Source organism: Beta vulgaris, chromosome 2 (genome assembly GCF_026745355.1).
Source record: "Beta vulgaris subsp. vulgaris cultivar EL10 chromosome 2, EL10.2, whole genome shotgun sequence".
NCBI lineage: Eukaryota > Viridiplantae > Streptophyta > Magnoliopsida > Caryophyllales > Amaranthaceae > Beta > Beta vulgaris.
Window position 1 is genome coordinate 2,278,047 of NC_079203.1, and position 27,456 is coordinate 2,305,502.

The 27,456-nt window shown below is 36.6% G+C and overlaps 3 protein-coding genes across 3 annotated transcripts; all 3 read left to right on the top strand.

The window, feature by feature from the left end:
- The first annotated feature begins 1,218 nt into the window (after positions 1-1,218).
- Positions 1,219-6,296, top strand: LOC104887727 (protein TIFY 8). Its single transcript, XM_010672448.3, has 6 exons — positions 1,219-1,569; positions 2,924-3,105; positions 3,196-3,650; positions 3,751-3,841; positions 5,154-5,367; positions 5,960-6,296. Exons 1-6 carry the CDS (start codon positions 1,473-1,475, stop codon positions 6,034-6,036), a joined length of 1,116 nt encoding a protein of 371 aa, XP_010670750.2. The 5' UTR covers positions 1,219-1,472; the 3' UTR covers positions 6,037-6,296.
- Positions 6,297-7,445: 1,149 nt separating this feature from the next.
- On the top strand, positions 7,446-13,123 carry LOC104887725 (U-box domain-containing protein 4). Its single transcript, XM_019248072.3, has 6 exons — positions 7,446-7,465; positions 8,781-9,061; positions 9,951-10,067; positions 10,204-11,311; positions 11,989-12,251; positions 12,762-13,123. Exons 2-6 carry the CDS (start codon positions 8,786-8,788, stop codon positions 12,813-12,815), a joined length of 1,818 nt encoding a protein of 605 aa, XP_019103617.2. The 5' UTR covers positions 7,446-7,465; positions 8,781-8,785; the 3' UTR covers positions 12,816-13,123.
- An 11,208-nt stretch (positions 13,124-24,331) lies between these two features.
- LOC104887724 (gibberellin 3-beta-dioxygenase 1) lies at positions 24,332-26,979 on the top strand. The gene is made up of 2 exons (XM_010672441.3): positions 24,332-25,018; positions 26,286-26,979. Exons 1-2 carry the CDS (start codon positions 24,525-24,527, stop codon positions 26,848-26,850), a joined length of 1,059 nt encoding a protein of 352 aa, XP_010670743.2. The 5' UTR covers positions 24,332-24,524; the 3' UTR covers positions 26,851-26,979.
- Positions 26,980-27,456: the final 477 nt, after the last annotated feature.

The following is a 27,456-nucleotide window of genomic DNA, read 5'->3' on the forward strand; positions in this document are numbered from 1 at the left end:
GTGAAGAGAATACTACCAAGCTTGCTTGATTTAGTTGGTTGGGTAGTATTCTTCCAGCTGTGGTACGTATTAGTGAAGATTTTCTTTACCTTTCCCCTTTACTATCAAGTGTCTTGTCACATAAATACCACATAATCTGGCTATCATGATCACCACAATAATTCGACTACGATTAATAGTACTAGTCCACAACCAGTTATCAACGCTCTTGTCCATAAACGTTGGATCAAGAATATTGTATAGATTGAGGTTTATATAGGAATGTTCTCCATACCATAAAAATAAAAAGTTGGAGAGAACGTAACAAAACCTTAATATATTATATTTTCCTACTTTATATACACTTTATGACACTATTAGAGTCGATCAAGGTTAGCCCAGTCAGAGAAATGCTCGGGCCTTGGCAAATTTTGGGCCTGGTTTTTAGGCTCGATCTTGTTTGGGATGAATCTTGGGCAACATGAAAATGATTCTCCAGCACAAAGTTTCTCTGGCCAGATTATGTCTCGCAAAGCCGGCTATATTTGGCTAGAAAAAACGAGTTTTAGGCACAAAAAATTGGCCCTACCGTTGTTAGATTACATGTGCCACTACTATAAACGCCCAAGTTTATAACCGCTATGAACTAGACAAAGCTCGCAACCGCCTAGAAGGTGCACACGCTACTATATATAGCATGATGCACCACACGTAAATTGATAACAAGCCAAATGTACATAGAAAATAAGCTAAATGTATATAGATAACAAACTGAATGAATACATGTACATGAAATCATGAATACCCAGTCAAATGAATATATATATAATACTCCCTCAGTTTCATATTAATTTACTCACTTCACTTTGGGGGAGAACCAAGAAAGCAGTACAAAAGTATGAGAGAGAAACTGAAAAGTAAGAGAAAGAAACAAAAGAGTGAATTAAAATATTAAAAAGTGAATGACATGGGTGGAAAAAGAGGAGAACGTATATATGATATATTACCAAATATAGAAAAAACAATATTGTGTAGATTAAAAAGAAACCGACAAAAAAGGAAAGTGTGTAAATCAAAAAGAAACGGATGGAGTATACATCTTTGTTGATACATATTCATTGGTATTGATCTTCGTGTTCATAATCTAATCATTCATGTTTATCGTGCGTATGATTCTTATCATACGAACGTGTGTATGTACTAATTTGGCCAAAGTTCAAGAGGAGAGAAGAGGAGAGAGACAAATAAAGACATCAACTTTTGCTATTTAATACTACATTCACCCATCTCTCTCTCTCTCCTTTGTCACTCTCCTCAGCTCACTCTCACTCACACTCACTGCAGCTACTTTGCTCTTTACTGATAATCGAGCTTCCTTTCCCATCAAATCAAATCATTGACTACTCCTTGTTTCTAAAAATACCCAACCCCCCAAAATTAAAAATAAAAATTCCTCCTTTATTAATTTTATCTGTACTAAAAATGGAGATGAAATGGCAATAATGGCGATAATGATGACGGGTGACAACACTAATCCTACTCCTTCTAACACTAAAACTTCCCCTGCTATTTTTCATGACTTTCTTGGTGGTAATTTCTCTTTTTTTGCATCTTCTCTAAGTTTTTGTCTTGAATTTTATATCTGGGTATTTTCTATTATGTTAGGTTTCTTTATTTGATCTATTTTGCTTAATTTCTACTTCTGTATTTTCTTTATAGAATGTGATTTTCATAATGTTATATTTTTGTTCTCACATAGATTATTGGGTGGTATATCTTTGGCTGTTTTGCAAGTAGTCTTTTTCATAAGTTTTCTTCTGTGTTTCCTTTATAGAATGTGATTTTGTGGGTAATTTTCTGTAAAGAATGTTATTTTGTGGGTAATTTTCTCTAAAGAATGTGATTTAGTTAATGTGTAGCTATACATTTGATTAATTTGGTTCTTTTTGAAGAAGAAGGCAGGTTTAGTACTTATAAATGTGGTGTTTATGTCTGCTTAGTATTTCCATTGTCAAGCTGAGATATTTTATGTCATACTTATTTCTAATTCTTGCATCGTTCATTTTAAAGAAGAGGTTAGAGAATGTAAGCAGACTAAATTAATTGATGTAGTTTTAATCTTGATAACTCAAACCGTCTTTGTAACAAGTATTCGAAGTTATTTTACAATTTGTTTGGTAGAAAGGATTTGGAAAGAAAAGGAAGGAAAATGTTTGGTTCATTAAAAAAAATTTAAGTGAAAGGAAATGGAAGGAAAGACTCTTTAATAAAATTTTACTTTCCTTTCCTCCCAAAAGTGGGGGAATTTGGAAGGAAAGAGAAAATTTATACCAGACATGAGAAGTTAAGGTTTTTTTCCATTCTCTTCCATTCTTTTCTTTTCTCTTCCCTTCATTTCTCTTCTCTTCTTTTCCTTTACTAAAAATGAACCAAACACACTGTTAATTAATTTGTCCGTTTACCTTTTCTAATTTTCGCCCTTAAAAGTGTGCCAGGTCAAGACGATGCAAGTAATTAATGGAGGAGGAAGTACTCACGATTTGATCACTAATGTAATGTAGTACTTGGTAGCTGTCTTTCCCCCCGAAAAAGGATATGATTTATGCTGATCTAGTATAAATCTATTCCTGGGGCCTCAACCATCAGCTTAAGCTTTTGGTTGAGTTGGTCCCTTGACATGATAATAAGAGCCAGCGTGACAAAAAAGTCACATATAGCTAGCTTAAGCTTTTGGTTGAGTTGGTCCCTTGACATATGCACTTGCTTGATATTGTCAAAGATTTTTTAAAAAAACTGAGTGTAGTATCAGTTTCAAGCTGAGGAATTTATGAATGTGTGCATATTTGAAGAAAGTGGGTTCCTCTTTATTTTCTTCTTTTTTCAAAACTTGGGCATTACTGCGTTTTCTATGAAATATGAATTAGATTCCCACTATCAATGGCAGAGAAACAGGTTGGTAGTCAATTGGAGAGAATATCATGTTATGGTCCAAAAAGTGATCTTTCTGTGTCTGAAGTAAGCAATCGATTTATGGGAAGTAAGAGGAGTCATTCGGATTCTGCTTTTGTTGAGTCATCAAGAGAGGGGATTCCTCAAAAAGTTCCTGAGAGCTCACATATGATGAAGGTATATGCCTGCAGCATTCCTTTGTTTTAGCGTAACGAATCCTTTTTTATATTATTATTTATGAGTATATATTCCTTTGTTCAAATCTAGATGCTTCGCAGTGTAAGTGGAGGAGAAAGACTCAAAATCTCACCTTTTGATGGGCCTCTTCATGGAGTACCTCACCAAATTAGGCCGGTTTCTTCTTTCGTTTCACAGACAAGTATGGGCACCAATGTCAACTTTGTAAACTCTGAGCGGTCGATACCTATGAATGTTGGTGGGAGTAGCATGCAGTATAATGCTTGTGTCATGAAGTCTTCTCCTCTCATGTATCAAGTGCCGTCAAGCAGATTGAGGGACACCATATCTGGTCCATCAGTCTTGTCTCAGCTGGCTGCTGATGAAGGATCTAGGACTGGAAAAAAGGGCTCCGGTATTTTGAGTACAATAAATGCTGTCAGTAATCCTGTTTCTGAGAGGAACCCATCTGGGTTCGTGCCGAGTGGCCGCAACCTTAAGCCTGCCACGAATAATTCCGAGCCAGAATCATCTAACCCTTTAAGGTTGGGCTAACGCCTCTTTACTGTCTCAAATTTTTTTATCAGCCTATACTATTCCTTGCCATTTTTATTTTATTATGCCTGTTAAATTACTGGATCGCAGTTCGCGTGGACTAACTGCATCTGGTAGCAGACAAATGACTATAATTTATGGTGGTCAAGTCCATGTTTTTGATGACGTCCATCCAAATAAGGTTTGTGGCCTTTTCGTTGCTTATTGGATTTTGCTATGTCACTCTGGTTATGAGATTTTCGGTAACTAACAAAAAGCAGTCATCTGTCATCATATAGTAGGATTTAACTTTTTTTGAAAGAGTTGTATTGTTAAAAGATACACTTAAAGAGTGAATTCATTGTTGTTAACAGCGTCAAAGTAGACTTAAGAGGAAATGTGCAGGCTTTGTAGATGATTGATGGCCCTCAAAAACGGGGAGAAAGCTTAATGAGTACTTTGGTATAATAGAATAGGCTGTACCTTGGTTTAATAGAAATCATAGTAAAGCTCTCATATGTCAGATCCTTCTAAATAAATTCAAGACTTTGAGGAGTTAGAATGCAATTTTTTTTGCATACCAATTCATCAATCATCTGTAACTTAGCTGAGGGTACCACAAAGGAGTTATACATATATAAATTAACATAGTTGAGAGCCATCTTTAAGTAAGCAATGTTGTTGTAGATATGTTTGCAGATGCTAAATGCATGTAGAGCAAGCTATTCTTATTGCTTAAATAACAGACTAACAGTCGTTGGAGCTTTCTCTAGGAAACAAGTTCCCAATAAAAAAATCACTCCCAAAATTTCATAAAAGTTCACACAAGTTTGGATAATCTAATTCCAGGTAAGTATTACCCAGGTGAGAAAGTGGAATAGGTACTTGTGATAACTGTAGTTTCTTGTACTTCATATTATGGTTCGACAACACGGTTATTCTTCCTTCTTGATGTTAGAACTTGGAAATCACAACTCCTATTTAGCTGGCAGATGTCATGGTGTGTTAACAGGATTTGGTAGATAAGAAATTGATGTGCTATTCTTTGCCCATATGCTTCCAGCGGATGTAAATTCACTTTGACAATGGAGGATTCCAAATTCTGGAGTGGGATGATCTTGCTTATCTGCTTTCACTTAGTAGTTAATTATGATCTTTCGACCGGTTCATTACCTGCATCTTGTTGCACTGCAGTGGTTTTAGAAAGAAATGTTCTCGTGGGAATGCTTTAAATCTAGTAGGAAAAGATTAAGGTCATTTCTGTGCTAAAAATATTTGAGTGATCTTGATTTAATCGTGAAACATAGATATTTTATTGTATTCACTTCCTTTCGGGGAATTCTTCAGAATTACCAAGTTGGGAGATTGACCAGACATCTATGCAATGCAAATAGGATTTTCCCCTGCTCCAATAATTGATTTGGTAGCATCTTTTTGTCTGTGATTTGTGTGTGTGCGCGCGTGCGCCAGATATATTACCTAGCTGATGGTTTGCTTGTAATTATTTTTCACAGGCAGATGTTATCATGGGACTGGCTGGGTCAAATGGAGGATCCTGGTCAACCAACTTACCAAAATCTTCATCCAGGGCAACCACAACTGACAATTGTTTACCCGGTGGAGAAAATGAAATAAGTACAGCTGGTGATCGTTCGTTTGCACAGAAATATCACCACATATTATCTGCCAGTGCTAATTCCATCCATGGATTAGGGTCTATCAATCAAGGTAATTATTGTAGCTTTCAATCACAATGAAGATGGTTCTTATAATCAGTTTTAATTGCTTTTACACAAGGAGCTTCTCTGATGATTTTGTTTAGTTATGTTTGGCTGTGTTCAAATTGCTCGCCACAAGACGCTCATGGTTCCTAGATTTAAGTTCTATTTTTCTTGCCTCATATATCAATCCTTCGTATATCACTACTGAAATCCGTATTTAGGGTGTTCTATTCAGTTGATGTTGACTTATCTGAACTAACTTCAACTTAACTGAACTTATCCAAACTCAAATGAACTAACTTTATAAATTGTTGAAATTTGTCTGAACTAATCAGAACTTATCTCAACTTTTATTAACTTATCCGAACTGAATTTCTTCTGCAATAAAGCCACAAGAGTTGAACCAAGTAGTACCGTATCCTGCATGACTAGTTAATGCTGAGATTGATGCTTTTTAATTGCTTTCTTAAATCCTGTGACATTACTTTGAAATTTGAATGACTTGGATTAAGAAAATAGTCTTGGTCTGTTACTCTTGAAGAATGTTTATAGCTTATTACAATAGATTATGCTAATCATATTCATACATTTCATGGCAGGTGGGATGATTGTGAAAGATGCAGGAACTTCAGTTCAAGCAAAAGAACATAGCTTCGAAACAAAACGGGAGATATGACGAAAGGATATTCATGGGCATAACACCGGCGAACCTTGCTAGTAGATGAGCTGATAAATAGGTCTAACCCTGTTATTACTAACTTTTTGCAAAAGGGTTTCTGCTGTGTAGATAACTGCTTAAGCCAATTTAGTACGAGTAATTAGATAAAGGGATTAGTGATAGTGAGCTTTGTACATGGTTCAGAGAATCAGAGCTAAAGCTTATTTTGTCAGATATTTAATACCTTAAATGTATTCTTAAGAATAGCTTCTAGCTTATTCCATCTTGCTCATGTATCCATATCTCTAGGCTAACTGTTAGTGAATACCCAGTACTTTGATATGCTAGTAGTGCCGCTAACCGGTTTTTAGCTGAAGATAGAGAAGAAACCAACTATCAGTACAAGAAGGCGGATATTGACTAGGAAAGAGCGGTTCGTTCCCTAACACTACCTAGTCGCGAGTCAGTATCGGCAATAAAAACAGTTAGGAATACGTTAAAACTCCATCTATTATATCATTTCAATGGATTAACCAACTACTTCCGAGTTCCAACAAAAAACATATATATTATGTACAGACCAAAAACAATACAATGACGATGTTATGAAAAAATTTCTCTATAAAATTTGAGAATTTTCTTTAACTACAAAGAGATATCATTATCAATGAGTTTTGCATGCATTTGTTTTGCAAAGTTGGTTTGTTACTTTGTTTGTGCGGCTTAGTAAATGTATTACACATATTTTCTTTTCATTTTTTAGTGAACATTTGTAAAACACTATCATAAAGACCGATTTCATTTTAGAAATCGCTATTTCAATTAGCGGTTTTCCTTAAGTTTTAGCAGAAAAAGAGAAGTTAATTTCGAACTCAGTGACTATGTTATTATTTATATAGGAGGTCACCACTCCCCCGTCTTGAGTCTTTTTACGCTTTAGTATAAAACCTAAAAACGAGTAGGTCTCGGCCTACATCACGCAGGTGGTTCCGAACCTACCCCAAGCTGATAAGCTCTCATGAGTTCGACCTTAGGACTTTTTTGATTTTATACCGCGACAATTATTACCGTCTTATCTTCTTTGCGATATTTTCCTTTGTATAGTGGTAAAATAATTCTAAAACAACATATCCAATTTTTTTTTTTCCTTTGCAGCATTATTATCTGCAAAATAATAATTCATGTAGGAGTGGGAAATCGGTCCATTTCCTTTTACCTCTAAAGTCCACGACAACTTACCCAAATTGTCAAACTGACAGCTGTTTTACTAGTCAACCTTCAAAATAACAGAATTTTCGCGGGAAATATCTAAGGAAGTTGCAAGTTTGACTATTGAGTATGATCATCAATGAGTTGACCCAGATGGATTTATCACTGACTTTCATTCCAGAATGAGGAAATTCATCTCAGAAATTCATTTTCTTCGTTTTCCTAGAGAGCAAGAGAGGTAAAGTAATTATTTTGGGTTGTACTCATTTTTTTAGTCTTTTTTACATGATATTGTATATGCAACATGAACTAGGTAAGATTTTGATGATTGTGATATTAAACAACAACATACTACCTCCGTACTTTTTTAGTTGCACCATTTGGTTTTGTGGTACTATTCATCAACCAACTTTATTAAGCTATATCGCATTATTATATAAGAAAAAATATAGTCAAGTGGGGTTTGTCTCAATGCGAGGATTTCAAATATCAAAATTTTATAATTTTTACTTACATCCAATAAGAGATATTAACATTCAAAGAATCATCTCGACAAATGTGAAAAAGCAAATGGTGCAACTAAGAAAATACAGAGGTAGTATCTATTTCCCTAAACTTGCATGTTGTATGAACTAACAGCTTGTTTGGTAGGTGGTACTAATTACTAAAATGATAATAAGGGTCAATAAATCATACTTCATTGCTGTTTTAATATCTCATCTCGAAATATGTGATTTTCTTTATAAAATTTTCATTTTCACTCGACACACTTCTAAAATGGTAATCGATGGTAATGAAACTATGATAAGAAAATCACAAATTTGGGGTGGGCAGGTGTTATGTTATATTGTTATCATAGACTTTCTAAGCAAAACTGCATATGAATTTATTACCAAATGGGGGATTAAGTAACTTGAGTTTATTGCTTGAATTATTCCTCTTCTTGTGTTGGAAGTAAATAATCCATATGGATTGCTATGCAGAAAAGCTTAGTTAAATACATATAGCTTTGTTTCTCTCAAACTCAAAATGCTTAATATGAATGGTCCTTGGAATTTAACCAGTTTTTGGTTTAGGAGGATCAACACTTCATTAGAAGTACACCAACTCAGTGAATGGGGAATTGGATACTTTGGTTATCGCCTTTTTTGTACTCCAGGGAGAATGAAAAGACTACTTGTATGTCAGACTGTGCATTATCTATACTGGTTTTTGTTTGTCATTGTTGTTGCGGCTGCACTTGTTGTTTGTGAAGTGATTTAAAGTTCACCACTTGAGCAGCAGTAGTTGATAAGGCAGATACTGGCTTACAGCTCCTGTTCCATTGATTATTGTAGAAGAGATCTTGTAAAAATCATCAGAAATAGTCATTATAGTAATTAGGGAAGTCTATTTAACTAAGATGAGTGATGTTTTAACCTGAAGTTAGAGTGCCTATTCTTTTTAGTTTCTGCGTCTAAGAGCCTCAAAACTGTGTCCAAGTTGCTCATAATCAGCTGTGAACTCAAGTCTTTAGGAGAATTATTCTTTCAAGTTTATTTTCTTTGTTATAGGTGCCATGGAGGTACTATTGTGGCGGAATATCCTTCGACATATCTCTTTGTTCTTCAGTTTATCAGCACATGACAACTTTGGCTCGGAACCAGTGCAGAAATGTTATCAAATGATTGTAGAAATATTAAAGCCGCTAAAGCCAGTAGCTGAAATAAGTATTGACACAAGCATAGCTTCTGATGATCAACTTAGCGAGGCGCTAGAACAACTTATCTGCTCAATAGAAGAGTCTACATATCTTTTTGAGAACTGGCATCCATTGGCAAGCAGGATATATCTTGTAAGTTCATAAAGTTTGTTTGAGCATCGTTGCTTTTATTCACGTATGTGTTGAGGAAGCTTCATATTTGTTCCTAAACTTCCAACACTATAATCTAGATGAATTTAAATTGAATTGAGTATATCTAGTTGTTGCACTATCTGATTAGTGGGTGTTTCTCAACTACTTTGGTGTATTTATTTCTTGTAAACTAAAGATGACATATAAAATTGAATTGAGTATATCTAGTTGTTGCACTATCTAACAGGTTTAGGGACTAATTGTCTTTCTGGTTGTTGTGTTGAATCATGCTGCCTAGGTAAATGTCCGTGTGATAGCTCATGGATAACGTACAGCTTGCTGTACAAGAACTTGACATCTTCTATGTCTTAACCTCTTGTATACTCGCTAGAATTTATCCTTTGATTCCTAAAACACCTTTTAAGCACTATAGAGGAGGATTACTCGACTTACTCCCATAGAATGTCCTCATCCTCCTAAGCCTAAGGTGTGTGAATGAGATATTAAGGCGCTAGTTTTGAGGGTTCCTCTTAGCTCATTTCCAGATTGCCAGGCACATGCTCCTGCATCACTTCACCTTCTTATAATGATAATCTATTGGCCTCAAAATAATTCATATCTATCACAGTGCTCAAATCCTGTGGAGTGTTAGAATGACAAGACGACGACTAACTATGTCAGGAAGCTGAAGATTATTTGGTGCACATAGTCGAACTTTCTTCATGATCAAAATTGCTTCTGTGCACAAATTCTAGTTTTAACTTTGTGGATCTTTTTTTACAGGTAGAGTGGTAGACTTGGGAGCTGATACAATATAATACCTTAAGACTACTTCTCAAAGCATTATTCACCATTTTGCTTATAACTGCCATTTCCATGATTAATATAGGTCATCCAAGCTGATTTATTGGTGAAAAGGCTCCAGACCTCTATTTTGGAAATTGTTCGCTTGCTCAAAGACTTGCCTTTATTTATTTCCGCGGAGTTGAGCCCCAGATATCTTGAGGTACCAAAATACTTTTGGTACTTGATGATGGAACAAATATACCCCTCTGCTGGAATTGTAGGACGTGGCTCCATACATTCATCTAATTGTTCATTTTCTGTTGTGATCTGTCTGATGCTGTATCGCTCTTTCACAGCATTGCATTGATAATGCTAAGAACATGGGATGTGAATCTACATTTACATTCATTTCAGAAGCTATGAAGGAAGTATCAAGCAGCCACGGGGAGCTGAGGCTGGCAGAACTTCCTGAATGCCTAGACTTAAGGTCAAACCAAGATATCCTGATTGAGGCAGTGGCTCTTGAGAAGTTGAAAGAAAATGCTGAACTAACCAGAAATGATGCCAAAACTGGTTATATTCAACAATTAATTACTCTTCTCACGTGTATGCATGGTCGCCTTCTCGTTCTGGAGCAGTCCAAGATTGGCATACCTAAGTCTATACCGGCTGATTTTATCTGCCCTCTCTCTCTTGAGATCATGAGGGATCCTGTGATTGTTTCCTCGGGTAAAACCTATGAACGAGCTTACATCAGGCAATGGATTGATCGTGGTCTTACAGTATGTCCAATAACCAGGCAGATGTTACTGCACCTAAATTTGATCCCTAATTATACTTGCAAGGCCCTCATTGCTAACTGGTGTGAGATGAACAAAGTGAAGCTGCCTGACCCTGTGAAATCCAACATTGTAGGCCTTGATGCTAAAGTTAAGATTTTGGTTGAGAATCTCAAAAGCAAGTCAAACAAAAGCCTAAGAGAAGCCACAGATCAACTGCGACTGTTTGTGCAGCAAAACATGGATAACAGAATTCTGATCACTTATTTTGGGGGTATAAGATTAGTGGTTAACTTGCTTTACTCTACTGATCCAAAGATTCAAGAGAATTCTGTAACTTCTCTTCTCTATATGGCAATCAATAATGACAACAAAGTTGCGATTACAGATGAAGATGCAATAGAGCCCCTTATTTATGTCCTTCAGGTGGGCACACCAGAGGCCCGGGAAAACTCAGCTGCCACGCTCTTTTATCTTTCGATGATTCATGAAAACAAGTTGAGAATAGGCAGGTCGGGGGCTACTGTTCCTTTAGTTGAATTGTTACGGAAAGGAACAGCTCAGGGAAAGAATAATGCAGTCATTGCTTTGTTTAATCTGTCCATTTCTAATGAAAACAGGATAAGGATTGTTCGGGCTGATGGTGTGAGGTTTTTACTTGAACTAGTTAATGATCCTATTGCAGGTATGGTTGATTAGTCTTAGCTTACTATTACTATTATCTTTACTCTGATATTTTAGTCCACTATGGAAAATCTTTCTCAAGGAGACATCGATTTTAGCATTGAAATAAGATTAAGCTGCTACTAAAAGTTCTGCTAAGAACAAAAATGGAAGTAGATTATTGGAGTTCATAACAAATGCAATTAATTGAAAGCTTTTGCAAAATCAATGGATCATTTGGCATAATTGCGAGCCAGTTTCAGATTTTTTGTTTTATTTCAAGTCATGGGAGATATAAGTTGTATAATGAACTTAAAACTAGTTATTGTTCAAATAACTGTGTTTGTTGAAGACTGATAACAGAAAGCTGGACACTACTTGTTCTGATTTCCATAGTTGTGTTTTTTGTTTTCCGAGAACCTGAAAAGCTGAAAACAAAGTATGACAGCAAAAACAGGCCCTAAATTATTGGGTGGTTGGAATACTATTGCTATTATTTTCTATGTTATTCTTCAAGATATATAACTGAAACTGTCAAATAAGAAATGAAAACATATTTTCATACTTTCCTTCCACTACTACTTGCTTCAATCTCTTATTAAAATTTCTCTTAGAAGTTTCTAGTTACACATAGCTAGTAGCTACCAAGACCTTGACAAGTGCAGGCTATACCGGGCTGTTATCATTGTTGTTTTGCAGGTCTGGTTGACAAGGCTGTTGCTGTTTTGGCAAACCTCGCTAAGATTTTCGAGGGAAGGACTGCCATTGGTCAGGCTGGAGGTATTCCTGTACTTGTGATCATACTTGAGCTAGGCTCAACAAGAGCCAAAGAAACTGCAGCTTCTGCACTCCTACGCCTTTGTACATACAGCTACGAATATTGCATTGTGGCGTATCAGGAAGCAGTTATACCTCCATTAGAAGCTTTGTCACGCTCAGGAACCCCTAGAGCCAAAAAGAAGGTATAGTTTTACTCTACTTCCTCAACTTCATGAACATATAACCATATTGCTTGCTGTCTTAAATTTTTCATACTTCTGCCAAGAGTATTTTCCTGTATCGTTGTAACTTTATCATCAATATATAAGAAAAACATTTTCCTTATCAGATTTGTTTCTATGTGTATAACCAAATTATCTAATTCTCATACTTCTACATATACATAACTAAAGATATCAAGTCATCAAAATGTTGTATCACTTCTACATTCTTTGGAGAGTTGGTTATCAGGAAACATGTTCCACCAAACTTATTTTTGTATTCACTGCCATTAGGAACCCATAGACTATTATGGTTATAAGATTTTACTATGTCTATTATCCTGTTTTCTAGATAGTTTTCCGAAGAATAAGAGTTGTTCTCTAAAAACCAAGGAAGTATTGTACATGTCGCGTTTTAGAAGACATTAAGGTGAGGTAGATGGAGTATATTCTATCAACTGATGTAGATTATCATGCTTTTATTTTTTGCAGGCTCAGAGTCTGCTCGGTTACTTCAGAAGTCAGCAAGTCAGACAACATCATTGAGTTTTTAGCTTGTGATGAGTCTCCACAAAAGTTAATAGCACAATTGTTTTTCACAATGTTAAGAAAATAGTATATGGTCCTATGATCCTGTGAAAATCATGTTAGAATCTCTACGATTTATTTCGAGTTCAAATGATAAGTCCTGTTTGTTTCATGTTTCTCATGGGAGGAAACAAATTAGACTTGTTAGTTGTTGCTTATCTTCATTGCATCATAGGCCTCCCAATGCTTGTGAAAAAATTTTTGTTAACTTGTTTGTGGAGATGATCAAGATAAGATAACACTAAATTCTTGAGAAGTTTTAGCAATGGCTTGGCATAAATCTTGGACAGAAATATAAAGCTTTTCCAGTGGATTAATAAGGAATTCAGAGGAATGAGTTCATGAAGAAGGTCAGTTTTGCTGCTTAAGCAGAGCCCTCGTTTATCATAGTTCCCCCGTACCTGAATAAGTAACACACTTCTCCCAAAAAGCTCTCGCATAAAAAAGAAAAATGTATCACTTATTTAAATCAGGAGGTTAGTATAAAGGAATCTATTAGTAAAATATGGGATAGTATAAAAGGAAGGAAGAAAATTAGCAAGAAGATGTGGATTGGTTGTCCAGCTTGTAGCTAGTGTGTTTGTGTCATGGGAAGGTCCTTTCGAGAGGGTTTGTCCTAGGCATAAGACTGAGGATGTATACGTCATACGATGTGTATAATACCTATTTGTAGTGGTTGACAAAATGAATACCAATGTGGCAAACATATGTCATCACATGTTCATAGAGGGCGATAATCTTATGGTAATTCACGCAGTGAAAGGCATCTGGTCACCACCATGGCAAATTTCCCACATCATACGAGACATCCAATGCCTTCTACAAACATTTCACAACTGGGAATTACGACATATCTATCGGGAAGCAAATAGGGCAGCGGATTGGATAGCTAATGTTGGTCACCTAGCGGATAGTCGATTCTCTATTGTAGATTGTTCTCCTTCTGCTTTACACATATCCTTCTAACTGATAAGGTAGGAGCTCCCCTCGTGCGAAGGGTCTCCTAACCTTTTCAAAAAAAAAAAGTTCAAAACCTAGTTGGCTAATTAGTCCATGGGAGTTTTATCTATCATGCAAATGGTTTGATCATATTCATGAATGTTTCATCCTATTAGTAATTGGGAAAACTTGGTTTTGGCTGATCCCACAATGGCTTCAAATAGATTTGTAATTGTTAAATGGGTCTTGGCCACATCCGTTAACGGAGGATCGGAGAGTTTGAACCTTCCAAGTCCAAATTATGGAACGAAGTTAATTTCTAAAATCAATTAGTAGGAGGAAGAGTAGCTATTCATAATATGGAATAGTTTAATAATCTCTTGTTCAATGTGGGACAACTCACGTAGGTTTTCATAAGATCTCAACGTCATATTTGTCTTTATATATTCCCTTTTTAATATGTAGTGAACTACAAATACAATAGCATATACGAGATTTCATCATTCTATATTGTATATATTACTCTCAAGACATTACCAACTAATCTTCTAAAGATCCACAAACTTAATTCCATTAAGAAAAATGAGTAAAAGAATAGTATACAAAATAGATATATAATTGGGTAATCTTTTATTCAAATCCAAATGAAATATAGAAAGGTGCAAAACCGTTAAACAACAATTATTAAAAAAGACAATCTAATTTTAATATAAAAGTAGACCTAGTCACTAAATGGGTTAAATTAGTCACCGAAAGAAATCAACTTAATCACTATTGGGCTGATTCTCTTTTTAATATTAAGCTTGCCATTACCTAATTTTAATTTAAAACTAGTTATTAGTCCCGGGCTATGCCCCGGGTAAGAAAAATTTCATTTATTAATATTGTACTTTGATATGATATCACTAATTACAACTTGGTCTAGTGGCTAAAACTTTAGTACATGAACTTGAGGTCACGGGATCAAAACCTATACCATGCAATTTCTATTTTTATTCTACATGTATTACATCATGAACTAAAACTCTCTAGGGAGAGCGTCACGTGGCACCGTTCCTGATTTGCGCACGCCTTTTAATATATTAGTATAGATAAGCGGTCTCTTACAAAACAAACTCAACCGTTAAATCCTCTCAACTTTGGCTTATATGAAAATTTTCATCATCTACCTCAATTCCAAAATCTCTTAGATGTATGATTATGTTTTTACTTATTGGCCAATTGATAGAAAGAAATGTTTTTTTTCCTCTATTGTGGTTGCATTGTTGCACTTTTCAGCCATATGGATTATGGTCTATGGACAACTCAAGTAGTGCTAAAATTTTATTGGTCCACCTTAGCTTAATTCTTGTAGAATAATTAGCATTATCCAATAAGCTTATGGTCCACAAAATCAATTAGTATCAACTTTATATTAACAAAATTTCATACCATTCGACATCTTTGACTAGTTAAGCTTATAAAACTTTAAGAATATGGCAAAATGAAATGATAGGAATGTACCACGTTCTTTTACACCATAAATTTTTGTCATCATTCATCATATCCTTTTCCTCGTATTTTCTCTTCTTAATCTTTTAAGCTTCTCCTCAAAACAAAAGTTAACCACTTATGGTGAACACTGAGATAATGCGTAAAGAATTAGATTCACAATAGAGTTTGAATCCGATCCAATTCAATCTAAATTTTCATAATCTAGTTTGGATCTGATCAGAAAATCTAATTATTTAAAACTCTAGTTTTTCGATTAAATAATTAAGGTCAACAACAGCCTAATAAGTTTAGGATATGAGGAATTAAGTGATGTTAGGGTTTCAGGGGAAAGGTTGAAGTGTTACGCCTACTGATCTATTGGTCTAGTTTTTTTATAAAAAAAAAAAAAACAGTTCAACACTTAATCCCAATCCAGATACATAATACAAGGCATGTGACTATTCGTTCCAATGGGATTTTTGGATCCAATTGCCCTCAATCCAATCCGATTCGCAAATCCAATTTTTCGAAAAATCTCAATCTGAATCCAATCCAATAACATTTTGAATCCGCTCCGAATTACTAATTCGGATTTGATTGGATTTCGAATTTTATCCGAATAACTTTCACCCCTAATGAAGTCACATGATAGCTACATAAGAGTCAAAACTAACAAATAAAGTATCAAGGCGAGCCAAATACAATTCTAGTATAGCAAATCTACGGAGCTCTTCTATTAATCCTTTTTAACATCGTTGTTTTATATCGTCTTATATAAGGCTATCAGTTTGTTGTAGAGTTGTAGTACTTAAGTATTAAAACCTAATTTAATTCAATTAAAGGAAAACATGAAAACGACAATGCAAGAATACTCGATGGTGAATCAATTTCTACTAGATTATGAAAAACAAATAATAAGGTTCTATAGATAACTTATTAAAAAAAATGGTTTTCTAGATCACTGCCTTTTCGGAGAAGAGAAATAAGACTAATTATATAAATATGACACAATATATGGATTGAAAAACTCTTTTATGAAGATTGGAAAGAGAACAAAAAATTTACTATAAAGAAGAGATTAGCAACTCATAATTAGTAAAAGAACAAAAGTAAGGGGGTTACTAACTTGCTATCGCCTAAAAAAGAAAGTGGCCTGGTAGCCTCATATATATTGATAGAATAAATTAGGGTTATTTATGCATAATGACTAAAACTCTACTAAAAAGAAATCATGGAAACCACTTAATATTTTGGATACATGAAAACCACTGATTTGCATGAATGAATTACTATAACTACCATCCCATCAATACATTTTCTCTAGAGCAAGTATACTATATTTCGATTCATTGCTACATCGGTAAACTTTACTCTGTGATTTCATTCATATAGAGCACTAGTTTTACATGCAAGCAAAATCTTTCTCATATTATAGTAGAACATATGTCTGAGTTAAGCTCATGCTAGAAACTGGTACATACATCAATCACAATTTATTTCCTTTTTGCTGTATGATTCATTTCCTTTTGCTACATGATTTCATTACAAGACGTTACATCCCAGTCCAACAACATTTTAAAGACATATATGCTTCTTATACATATTAGTGCGTAATGTTAAGTTTAGTTCAGTTCAGTTCAACTTTATTCAGTTCAGTCAAATTCAGCCCAAAAGAATGTTGGGTATATGGTAGCATATGAGGCTCAATGGGGTGTATGGGGTGTGGAGAAAGGTTGCGTCGAAAGAAAAACGGTGAAGGAAGGCCTCGGTTGGCTCGAGGGGTACGGTGCGCCCGCACTCGAGAACACTTTACACCATGGGTAGCACAGTGAAGGGGCCCGGGTATGGGATGAGAACTTCATGTAAGGTGTCGTTTGGTCGAAAAACTATCAATAGTGGGCCAAGGGATGAGAACCGTGGTGAAGTGGTATCCCGGTGGCAAATTGACCGGTAAGCGCACAAGGTGAAGGACGGCACAAAAGCATGTTGTGCCGGAAATCCTAAGTGGAACAAAGGGTGTATTGTTCGAGTGGGAGCAATGTGAGTTTGCTTTTAGAACAATGAGAAGCTACTTTGGCTTAGGTGGTAATTGGTTTTATTGAAGTTTGATGAGATTTCAATGTGCTTCTTTGATTGGAGAGGAAGTGATTATCTTCCTTAGTTGTAGAGGAAGGGATCTTCATTTGGTTGTGCTTGTCTCTAAGGTGATCCAACCTCCGGGGTAGGAGGGTGTGTAGGTTCATGGAGTGATGGTGCAATGATTTGGAGATTAGTGATTAAGAATCAAAATCGGTGTAGACTTTGATATCTTTTGTATTGGAGTTGGTGCAAACTTCAATGTCAGTTTCCTTGGTGTAGAGGAGATGTTGTCATGGGATGCTTTAGGTATGTCATGGTTTGGACACGACTCGAGATTGCTTTTGCAGTGGGAGTTGTGTGTAGGATGATGAATGAGAGGATGATGAAGGTATGAAGTTTTCTTCACTTACACCTATCTCCAAGTGGGAGATTGTTGGGTATATGGTAGCATATGAGGCTCAATGGGGTGTATGGGGTGTGGAGAAAGGTTGCGTCGAAAGAAAAACGGTGAAGGAATTGAAGGAGGGGCTCGGTTGGCTCGAGGGGTGCGCCCGCACTCGAGATCCCGCGCCCGCACGTCTGCGGGAGAAAGGGTCTTCAATGTTGCTGTTCACCCGCGCGCGAGATCCCGCGCCCTCCCGCGCCCGCACGACGAGCTGCAGAGTTCTTCAGCAAGTTATGTCCGCCCGCAGGATGTCGAACCGAGGGGTTCAAGTTTTCCGGTTTTTTGTTTCATTTAATGAGGGTATAAATAGAAACCCTAATTATGATTATCATTAATTCATCATCTCTAAACACATATTTGAGAGAGAAAAAGCTGTAGAGAGAGTTCTTGAGTGCTTTTGTAATCTTTCTTGAATATTTATCGATTCCTAGTGCAGATTCGTGGTTTTTCTCCCAGTTCTTGGGTTTCCACGTAAAATTTCTGGTGTGTTCTTTCCTGCTTTATTATTTGATATTCTTTATTGTTGATATTATTTCTAGATTGATAGTCAATAAACTTACAAGTGGTATCAAGAGCTAGGTTTGATTATTGTCTAGATCTAGAATAATTAACAATGGAGGATTCAAAGATTAGAATTGAGAAGTTTGATGGGATAGATTTTGGATATCGGAAGATGCAAATAGAGGACATCTTATATCAGAAAAATCTGTATCAACCTTTGTCTGAAAAGCCTGCTGAGATTGAGGAGGCTAAGTGGAAAGTACTGGATAGGCAGCATAGCGGGTGCGTTTGACATTGGCTCGACTGTGGCGTTCAATGTCAAGGATATCAAAACGGCTGGATTGATCAAAGCACTGTCAGATATGTATGAAAAGCCCTCTGCAATGAATAAGGTATATCTGATGCGCCGTTTGTTTGATTTAGAGATGAATAATGGTAGTTCTGCTGCTGAACATATTAATGAATTTAATTCATTAATAAGTCAGTTATCTTCGGTTAATATTGTCTTTGAGGATGAAGTGAAAGCCCTAATTTTGTTGTCCTCTTTCCTACTGCTTGGGAAACTGTTGTAACTGCTGTTAGTAATTCCTCTGGTAAAGAGAAAATTGGTTTATGATGTTGTCCGTGATCTGATTTTGAGTGAGAGCATTCGAAGGAAGGAGAGTGGAGAATCATCTGGAGCATACAGTGCAGAAGGTAGAGGGAGGGGAAAAGGGAGGAACTTTCAGGGAAAATCGGAGTCAAAGGGGGACCGGAGTAAGTCAAAAGGCAGGGCTAGTGTTACTTGTTGGGGTGTGGTAATGAAGGACATTTAAAGAGAGATTGTCCTAAGAAAGTGAATGGGAAAGGGAAGAAGAAGGTTCAAGAAAGTGATGATGAAGAAGATGCATCAACTAACTTGATTTCGAGTACGATTCCGATGCTTTGATGGTAAGCATGGATGATCAGGAAGAGTTGGTTGGGTGCTCGGGATCATGGGTCTTGGATTCGGGTTCTTCTCATCATTCCTCACCATGCAAGGAGTTGTTTCGGAATTTCAAATCCGGAAAACTTGAAAAGGTCTACCTTGCGGATGGCAAGGCAGTGGAAGTCATGGGGAAAGGTGATGTGAGTGTGAAACTCACTCATGGTGGCTCGTTGGAGTTGAAGAATGTCAAGTTTATCCCAAGGTTGAAGAAAAGCTTGATATCGGTAGCCCAACTTGCTACATCGGGTTACAAGGTTGTGTTTGATGGTGGTTCTTGGAAGATTGTCAAGGGAGCAATGATCATAGCTCGTGGGCAAGGAGTGGAACACTTTACACCATGGGGAGCACAGTGAAGGGGGCCGGGTATGGGATGAGAACTTCATGTAAGGTGTCGTTTGGTCGGAAAACTATCGATAGTGGGCCAAGGGATGAGAACCGTGGTGAAGCGGTATCCCGGTGGCAAATTGACCGGTAAATGCACAAGGTGAAGGGAGGCACACAAGCATGTTGTGCCGGAAATCCTAAGTGGAACAAAGGGTGTATTGTTCGAGTGGGAGCAATGTGAGTTTGCTTTTAGAACAATGAGAAGCTTCTTTGGCTTAGGTGGTAATTGGTTTTATTGAAGTTTGATGAGATTTCAATGTGCTTCTTTGGCTGGAGAGGAAGTGATTATCTTCCTTAGTTGTAGAGGAAGGGATCTTCATTTGGTTGTGCTTGTCTCTAAGGTGATCCGACCTCCGGGGTAGGAGGGTGTGTAGGTTCATGGAGTGATGGTGCAATGATTTGGAGGTTAGTGATTAAGAATCAAATCGGTGTAGACTTTGATATCTTTTGTATTGAGTTGGTGCAAACTTCAATGTCAGTTTCCTTGGTGTAGAGGAGATGTTGTCATGGGATGCTTTAGGTATGTCATGGTTTGGACACGACTCGAGATTGCTTTTGCAGTGGGAGTTGTGTGTGGAAGATGAATGAGAGGATGATGAGGTATGAAGTTTTCTTCACTTACACCTATCTCCAAGTGGGAGATTGTTGGGTATATGGTAGCATATGAGGCTCAAGGGGTGTATGGGGTGTGGAGAAAGGTTGCGTCGAAAGAAAAACGGTGAAGGAATTGAAGGAGGGGCTCGGTTGGCTCGAGGGGTGCGCCCGCACTCGAGATCCCGGGCCCGCACGTCTGTGGGAGAAAGGGTCTTCAATGTTGCTGTTCGCCCGCGCGTGGGATCTCGCGCCCGCACGACGAGCTGCAGAGTTCTTCAGCAAGTTCTGTCCGCCCGCGGGCTATGACCCTACGCCCGCAGGATGTCGAACCGAGGGGTTCAAGTTTTCCGGTTTTTTGTTTCATTTAATGAGGGTATAAATAGAAGCCCTAATTATGATTATCATTGATTCATCATCTCTAAACACATATTTGAGAGAGAAAAAGCTGTAGAGAGAGTTTTTGAGTACTTTTGTAATCTTTCTTGAATATTCATCGATTCCTAGTGCAGATTCGTGGTTTTCTCCCAGTTCTTGGGTTTCCACGTAAAAATTCTGGTGTGTTCTTTCCTGCTTTATTATTTGATATTCTATTATTGTTTGATATTATTTCTAGATTGATAGTCAATAGAACTTACAAAGAGCACTACTCCTAATCTACAAATTAGTCTTCAAATTAATGTACTATTTGTAAAGTGTGGATCTCATGAACCAACTTACCAATTACAACTACATATCTCATTCAGATCAGCGCCCTCTGTGACTCTCTATATCAACAACAAAAAAAATGTTGTAATCACTAAAATCAATTTAATTAATAGAATATAACTCCAATTCAATAAAAATCAGTTGGAGAGAAAAGTGGCTTATTGATTAGGCAATTGGTCTTTTAAGAGGCTGTCTACTTTTTAATTTACGGTTTTTTCACCAAATACCCCCGACAAATCAACAAATTCACAATATACCCTCAATGTTTCAACAATTCACCATATACCCCTGACTTTACATTTTTGTGCACCATATACCCTTTTTCTAACGGACGTTAGGTTGCCGTTTGCTTTATTTACAATTTTGCCATCATTATTCACTAACCCTAATTTAAACCCTAATCCCTAAAATTTAAACCTAGCCCTAAAATCTAAACCCTAACCAATCCCCTCCCCTACACCATCCCCCACCCTCCCCTCCCCCTCCCCCACCGCCGCAGCACGCTCCCCTCCCTTCCACCGCCTCTACCCATCCCCCACTCCCTCCCCGTCAATTTCTCTCTCCCCTTCCCCGTCGATACAGCATCCCCACAAACCCCAACCCTTCCCCTCCCCTCCACCGTCGCAGGCCTCGCAGCCCCTCCCCTACTCCCTCACCGTCAATTTCCTCCTCCCCTTCCCCGTCGACACAACGGCATGAGACACAGTCGCGGCAAAGCAGCGACCCAGGAGAGAGAGCGAGGAAGTAAAGCTTTGGCGAGCTAAGCGCAGGCAAAATAATGAGTAACCGACGGGGATGGGAAAATCGATGGGGAAAGGGAGGGGAAATCGACGGGAAAGGGGAGGGGAAATTGACGGGGAGGGAGTAACAGTTGAGGCAGTGGTAGTGGAGGGGGTGGGGGTGGGGCTGCGGCAGGGAGTGGAAGGGATGGGGAGGGGTTGGCGGTTGCGGCAGAGGGAGGGGAGGGGGAGGGGTTGGAGGCTGCGGCAGAGGGCGGGGAGGGGAGGGGGGGGGGATGGTGGAGGGGGAGGGGTTGGGTTGGGTTGGTTGGGCTTAGGGTTAAGATTAGGGTTTAGATTTTAGGGTTAGTATTTAGATTAGGGTTAGAGATTAAGCTTTAGAGATTAGGGTTAGGAGTTAATTGTGGCAAAATGGTAAATAAAGTTAACTGTGAGTTAACGGCAGTTAAAAAAAGGGTATTTGGTGCAAAAAAAAGGAAAAGTCAGGGGTATATGGTGAATTGTTGAAACATTGAGGGTATATTGTGAATTTCGCGATTTGTCGGGGGTATTTGGTGAAATAACCGTTTAATGTAAAATTAGACACGGCCTAAGCTCGATATTAAGAAGAGAACATACCACTTTTTTAATATTGTGACTAGTTTAATCTATTTAGGGACCAGTGTAATCTATTTCGTGACTAATTTAATCGATTCAGTAGTGATATTTTTTAGCCCGTTCAGTGACTAGTTTAATCCGTTTCGTAAAACTACTAAATTATTTTTGAAATAATCTGTTGTAGTTCGAGAATCAAGAAAACAAAGAAAGGAGAAGAGAAGGGATACCTAGAATTAGAGGTGAGCATGGGTCGGGCCGACACGATTTGGGCCCGGCCCGGCCCGTTGTCCGCTACGTGGGTCGCGAGCCTGTTACGGTCAAGGAATTTTATTTCAGTCCCGCACCGGCACGAGCCCGCGTGGGCCAGCCCGCGGGCCGAACGCTACTTTCCTTTGTTTTTTAGCCTAAAATTGTCAAAAATACAAAAAAAAAACAACATAAAACATGGGTCAGGCCTGCATGAAGCACGAGCTCGGCCCGCGGGACCGTGGGACTGGGTCGGGCCGTGGAAAAATTTTGAAAATGTCAAGCCCGGCACGGCCCGCCACTCATGGGCCCGGGCCCGGCCCACCACTTACCCAAGCCCGCGGGCCGATCCCGTGAACAGGCGCGTCCCGGCCCATGCCCACCTCTACCTAGAATAGTGTTGGGTTAGCGTGAAATAGAATGGGATTGTTAGAAAAATTCAATATTATGTTCGTCTAATCTATACAAATATATTAAAAGGCGTGCGTAACAACGTCGATGCGCCACGTGGCACCCTCCTCCTGCCACCAGAATTTTGCCACGTGTCTGTTAACCAACAAAGTCAAGTGGTCATTATTTAAAAAATAAATATGCTAAAGCCTGGGCTCGAACCCCTAACCTTATGTAAGGGTTCTCAAAGAATCACCATCTCATCTAACATCTTTTAGTGATCCATGTTTCCACAAAATTACAAATATGTGTTGTGATTAGTTAATGTTATTAAACATATCCCTTGCATCCTTAAAAATAAATAAATTTGCATGTTCATTAAAATTAATTATGTATGCATGATACCATTTGAAGAGCAGTGTTGACCACTACAGTACTACCCCTAGGGAGTTTTAGTTCATGTAATCTATGTACAATAAAAAAAAAAGAAATTGCATAGTATAGGGTTTGATCCCGAGACCTCAAGTACATGCATATACTAAAGTCTTAACCACTAACCTAAGGTGTATTTATTGTTATTATCATGTATTATATTAATAAATGAAATTTTTTTCTTACCCGGGGCATAGCCCGGGCCTAATAACTAGTATATATTAAAAGGCGTGCGGAAACAAGAAACTGTGCCACGTGGCGCTCTCCCTAGGGAGTTTTAGTTCATGTAATCCATGTACAATAAAAAAATAAAGAAATTGCATAGTATAGGGTTTGATCTCGAGACCTCAAGTACATATACTAAAGTTTTAACCACTACGCTAAATTGTATTTAGTGTTATTATAATAAAGTATTATATTAATAAATGAAATTTTTTCTTACCCGGGGCATAACCCGGGCCTAATAACTAGTTTTATATTAAAATTAGATCGTCTATTTTAATAATTTGTGTTGATAAGTTGATAACATACTATAATAAACTTCTATCCATTCATATGAAGCTATCCAAATTTCCCAAATAATGCTACCAGATTTTCTGATTTCTTACTTTGGAGTGAGTATTTATTTCCATTTCTATAAACTTATGCTGATTCTCTTTTAATTTCAAAAGCAAAGAAATATTTACTTATATAGAAACAAAGTATGATATCCTATTTGCACTTAAAAATATGATTAGTCCCTTTCACACCATAAATAATACTCTATGATCTATTTCCATTTGGTTGATAGTGGATACTTAATCAATTACAAGCTTCTATATTATATATATACATTTGCCTAAAATCCCTATAAATGTAAATTTCCAAAGGTTCTCTTTTGTCCAAATTTAGAGACACAATTTATTTGTCACTCATAGCTTCCATTGACAATTGTCTCATACATATTTTGTCAAATATTCCAATCATCTCTCACTATCTTCCACATAACACTACACGACATCTACTACCTCCTACCGCAACCTTTTTACCCCTTATGTTCCTTAATCACATCTTCTAATCTCTCATATATAAACCTCAAATGATGTTATATATATAGTTTCAAATTTCCCTTCATTTATTTTGCTAATCTTGATTATCATACAAAATAAAATAGCCTAAATTTGTTATCAAAAATCATGCCTAGTCTCACAGACGCTTACAAAAATCACCCTGTGGAGCATAATCTTATTGCTCCTCTAGATTTTAGCTTAATCAAAGATGTTCCTGAATCCCATGCATGGATACAATCAAATGATTTGAAAGAAAACCCTAATATTAACAAGAAAGAATTAGGGTTAATTAGTGTTCCTATTATTAATCTTGAAGATACCAATGTTTTGGAGCTCATTTTTAATGCATGTGAGACTTGGGGAATGTTCCAAGTTACAAACCATGGAATTTCAAAGCAATTACTTGAACAAGTTGAATTTGAAGCAAAGAAATTATTCAATCTACCATTTGAGGAGAAGATGAAAACCTTAAGATCACCCGAGGCGGCGACCGGGTATGGGTATCCTAGAATCACTCCTTTCTTCTCCAAGTTAATGTGGAATGAAGGTTTTACTATCATGGGAAATTCATTGATTGATCATGCTAAGATACTTTGGCCTAATGACTTTCAAGGGTTTTGGTAAGTTATACTTATGCATGCATGCATGCATGCACCTACAACGTTGATTCATGCATAATACATGCATGCATGCATGTATTGCACTTTATTTATTTATGTAAATATAAATAGGTCTTTTATAATATATTTTGGCTGCTTTTTTGAAAATAAATAAGTATGAAATTTATACAACACACTTGTTGCATACTTGGTTAGTCCATGTAGACGATAAAGTGATGAAAAAAAATTGTTGACATCAATTCCTCTAGTAATTAATTAGGGTTGAATGGTCTCTAGATCTAATACACTACAAATTAGCCTTCATTTTTTTTTTTGAGGGGAACAAATTAGCCTTCATGATCTATTCACTATATATGTAAATTCGAAAAGATATTAACAAAATATTAATTCTAAAATCAAAGTTTATTTGAAATATTATGAAAAAAAAATAATATTTACAAATTTTTATTTTATGTAAATATCTTAAAATCATCTTGATATTTTTCTATAATAACTTTTATGGTACGTTTAGATTGTTTTATGTGTGTTCACATTATTAACTAACTCCCTAATCTCTATTAACATAAAGTGTCAAATCCCATTTTGAAAAGAAAAAAAAAAAGTGAATATATTTTTTGTTTTGAATGAATATTAGAGGGTTGTCTTTTCAATTGCACTTTATCTAACGAAAAGATAACCTTCAACAAAGGTTAGATATTTGGATGTCACTCCAAATAAGTTTTGATTTATGGGGAATAAGTTTTGAGGAGAATATGAATAAAATATAGCAAGATAATAATCTTGGAAGTATATAGTTGGTAAACAAATTATAGCACTATAAATATTCTTGGTATTTCTTTGTCTTTTATGGGGCTAGTGCTCAATGCCAGTGACAAATATATTCTTGATGACATAAAGACCTTTTATTAAGACATCTTTGAAGATTTTGAATATTTCCAACTTATCAATGCGACAAAAGCTTATATGAGTTACTACTAGTTTTTACAATGAAAAAGACTAGTGAATTATCCATCCTATTGTTAATTGATTTTATGAAAGAAATCTTGCTAAATTGTATATTAATCTAATTTTTTAGTGCGAGTATATGTACAGGTCGTCAGGTCCATTTAAAAATTACTACAGTGTTAAAAAATGTTCGAAATAGAAACAACAATTTTTGTTCAAGATTACTCAAAAGGAACATATTTCTAAATGAGGTCATGATATGTTTAATCAAAAAACTTTTGCTTACATGTCTAATTGTTGTTTTTGTGTTTTTTTTTTTTAGTGATGTGATGGAGGAATACCAAACAAGAATGAAGGACCTTAGCGACAAACTCATGGGCTTGCTTCTCAAATCTCTCAACATACCCGGACCCTATATGAAAGAGATGGATAATGACTTATGCACTGCATTGCAACTTAACTCGTACCCGACATGTCCGAACCCAACCCGAACCATGGGCTTAGCCCAACACACTGACACCTTCCTCTTTACAATCCTCCACCAAAGTGCCAATGCAAGTGGTCTCCAAGTATTCAAAGACGGACCCGGGTGGGTCTCCGTCGACCCGCATCCAGGTGCCCTAGTAGTAAATGTGGGTGATCTTTTACACATAATCTCAAATGCAAGATTTCCAAGTGCAATTCATAGAGCAGTTGTAAATAATGCAACACAAAGATTATCCTTTGCTTACTTTTATGGCCCTCCTTTGGATTTTCAAGTCGCCCCTTTTTTGGACTATCCAGGTTGTGAGGGCCCTACTTTCAAGTCTTTAAAGGTGAAGGAATATGTTGGCATTAAGTCTAAGTACCTTGATATGGCTCTGTCCTTTGTTAGGAAAAGTTGCTAAGGTTGATTAAGACCCTAAAAACAACAATTTAAGTTTCCCTTTCTTTGTCTCTATTTTAGCTACCAACACATATGAAAATATATAACATGTTATCAAGATAATAAAATTGGAGGGCTCATACTTTTCAAATTTAATTGTCCAATCATACTTTCTGTCGTAATTCAAGAATAGCTGCACCACTTTGATTATTACACTTATTTATACAATTTTGACCATGCATATCTTTAGTAATCTATTAATATAATATATAAAAGTGATAATTTATAAGATATGCATGCATCGAGAAAAATCAGCGTATTACATGATAACTTTTGTCTTCTATATATAAAGGACTTAATATCTATATCTTAATAGATTCATCTTAATGTGTATACTATATATAGAATATATCAAAAAATTATTAAGAAAATATTAACGTAATTATAGATATTAATGATGACAATAATACAGTAAGAACTGTAAAAGTCAAAAAGCAACAATAACATCTGAACAGAAGGTTTAATATTGGAAAATTAGACTCATTCCAAGTAAAAGCCAAACATGAAGCCACAATCAAATCTTGCATCTTTACCAAATTATATGAAAAAGTGAATAATTTATAGATAT